Genomic DNA, 1,408 nt, shown 5'->3' with positions numbered 1-1,408 from the left:
AAGCTCCTCCACCCAGCCTAGCCAGTATTCAGGGACATGTTTCTGAGTCTTTGCTTGTCATCAGCCTGAAGTAGCTTGCCAGGTGGATATATATATATATATATATATATATATATATATATATGTAAAATGTGTATGTGTGTTTGTCCTGCATCACTGTTTGACCACCAGTATTGATGTGTTTACATCCCTGTAACCTAGTGGTTCAGCAAAAGACACTGATAGAATAAGTACCGGTGCTGTGGTTGATACATTCAACATTCAGCATTCAACTAAAAATTCAAGGTAGTGCTGCAACATGGCCACACACTAATAAGTGGAACAAGTAAAAGAATACAAGACATAAAAGATGTTCGTATGAACCTTAAGTTTTACTTTCTCACGACTATTCTTCTTTTCTCATCAGACATTTGATTCCATTTTAGTTACACAAACCCCCATAAGACTGAACAAACTAGTTTTAGACTTAGGAGTCTTCATAAATACAAGAGAAGCAAAAAAAAATTAAAATGTTGTACCAGGAACATGAATAAAATAATAACTGACCTTGTGGTGCAGATATTGACGAAGAACATAAAAACACTGAATATGATGAATTCTCCGCCGATTGTGAGTTTTCTGCCGATTTTGTCAATGACAAGGATTGTGAGAAACAAACCTGGAAAAAATATAGAAACAATATCAGAAACAATATTGTAAAGCTGAGTTTGTGTGTGTGTGTGTGTGCTAAAAATGAAACGATAAAGATAATGGAAAAAAAAGCAACATGAGATGATACTGACCAGGAAATTCAGCAATGGTTGTCCAGAGAAGGTCAATGTAGTCACCCTTGGACAACATCTTACACTCCAGTGGACAGTGAGGCTCAGCCCTGAATACAGTCTTGTTACCAACTGAAAGAGAGAGAGAGAGAGAGAGAGAGTTAAATATAGTGACCACCACCACTGATGAAATGCTGTTTGGACACTAGACGCTGAGAGAGAAGTAGAGATAGCTAAACAGATAGAGAAAGAGAGAGGGAGTTAGATATAGTGGTCACTGCCAGTCCTAAGGCAGAGGTCAATTGTCCAAGGCGCAACAGAGTGGGACTGAACCTGAGACCAAGTGACTGTTACACAAAATTCTTAACCATAGAGCCACACCTCCATATATATATATATATAAATATATATATGTGTGTGTGTGTGTATATATATATAAAGGAGACCACTAGGTGGACTGTTAATGTGCTAGAAGAAGATCACATGTAAAGGAGACATTATATATATATACATATACAATAATCCTTTGAGATCTCAGAAATTTTCTCTGAATCTCCTTGATTCTTTTAATGTATTTGTTCCCTGGTATTGAATTGATATTAATTAATATCCAATTTTTTACCCTACTGTTTTAATTATATATATAT

At 35.8% G+C, this 1,408-nt stretch overlaps 1 protein-coding gene across 1 annotated transcript in view; it reads right to left on the bottom strand.

Annotated features, from left to right (window-relative positions):
- LOC106881691 (synaptic vesicle 2-related protein) overlaps nt 1-1,408 on the bottom strand; it is a 43,076-nt gene that overhangs the window by 2,807 nt on the left and 38,861 nt on the right. Inside the window, exons 11-12 of the mRNA XM_052978075.1 lie at nt 783-893; nt 547-658 (exon numbers count right to left, since the gene is read on the bottom strand). Coding sequence (XP_052834035.1) covers nt 547-658; nt 783-893 — 223 coding nt within the window. The remainder of the gene's footprint in view (nt 1-546; nt 659-782; nt 894-1,408) is intronic.

The sequence above is a fragment of the Octopus bimaculoides genome, chromosome 30 (assembly GCF_001194135.2).
Source record: "Octopus bimaculoides isolate UCB-OBI-ISO-001 chromosome 30, ASM119413v2, whole genome shotgun sequence".
Classification (NCBI taxonomy): domain Eukaryota; kingdom Metazoa; phylum Mollusca; class Cephalopoda; order Octopoda; family Octopodidae; genus Octopus; species Octopus bimaculoides.
Note: the sequence above shows the minus strand (reverse complement) of the source record. Positions and strands in the feature narration are given on the sequence as shown.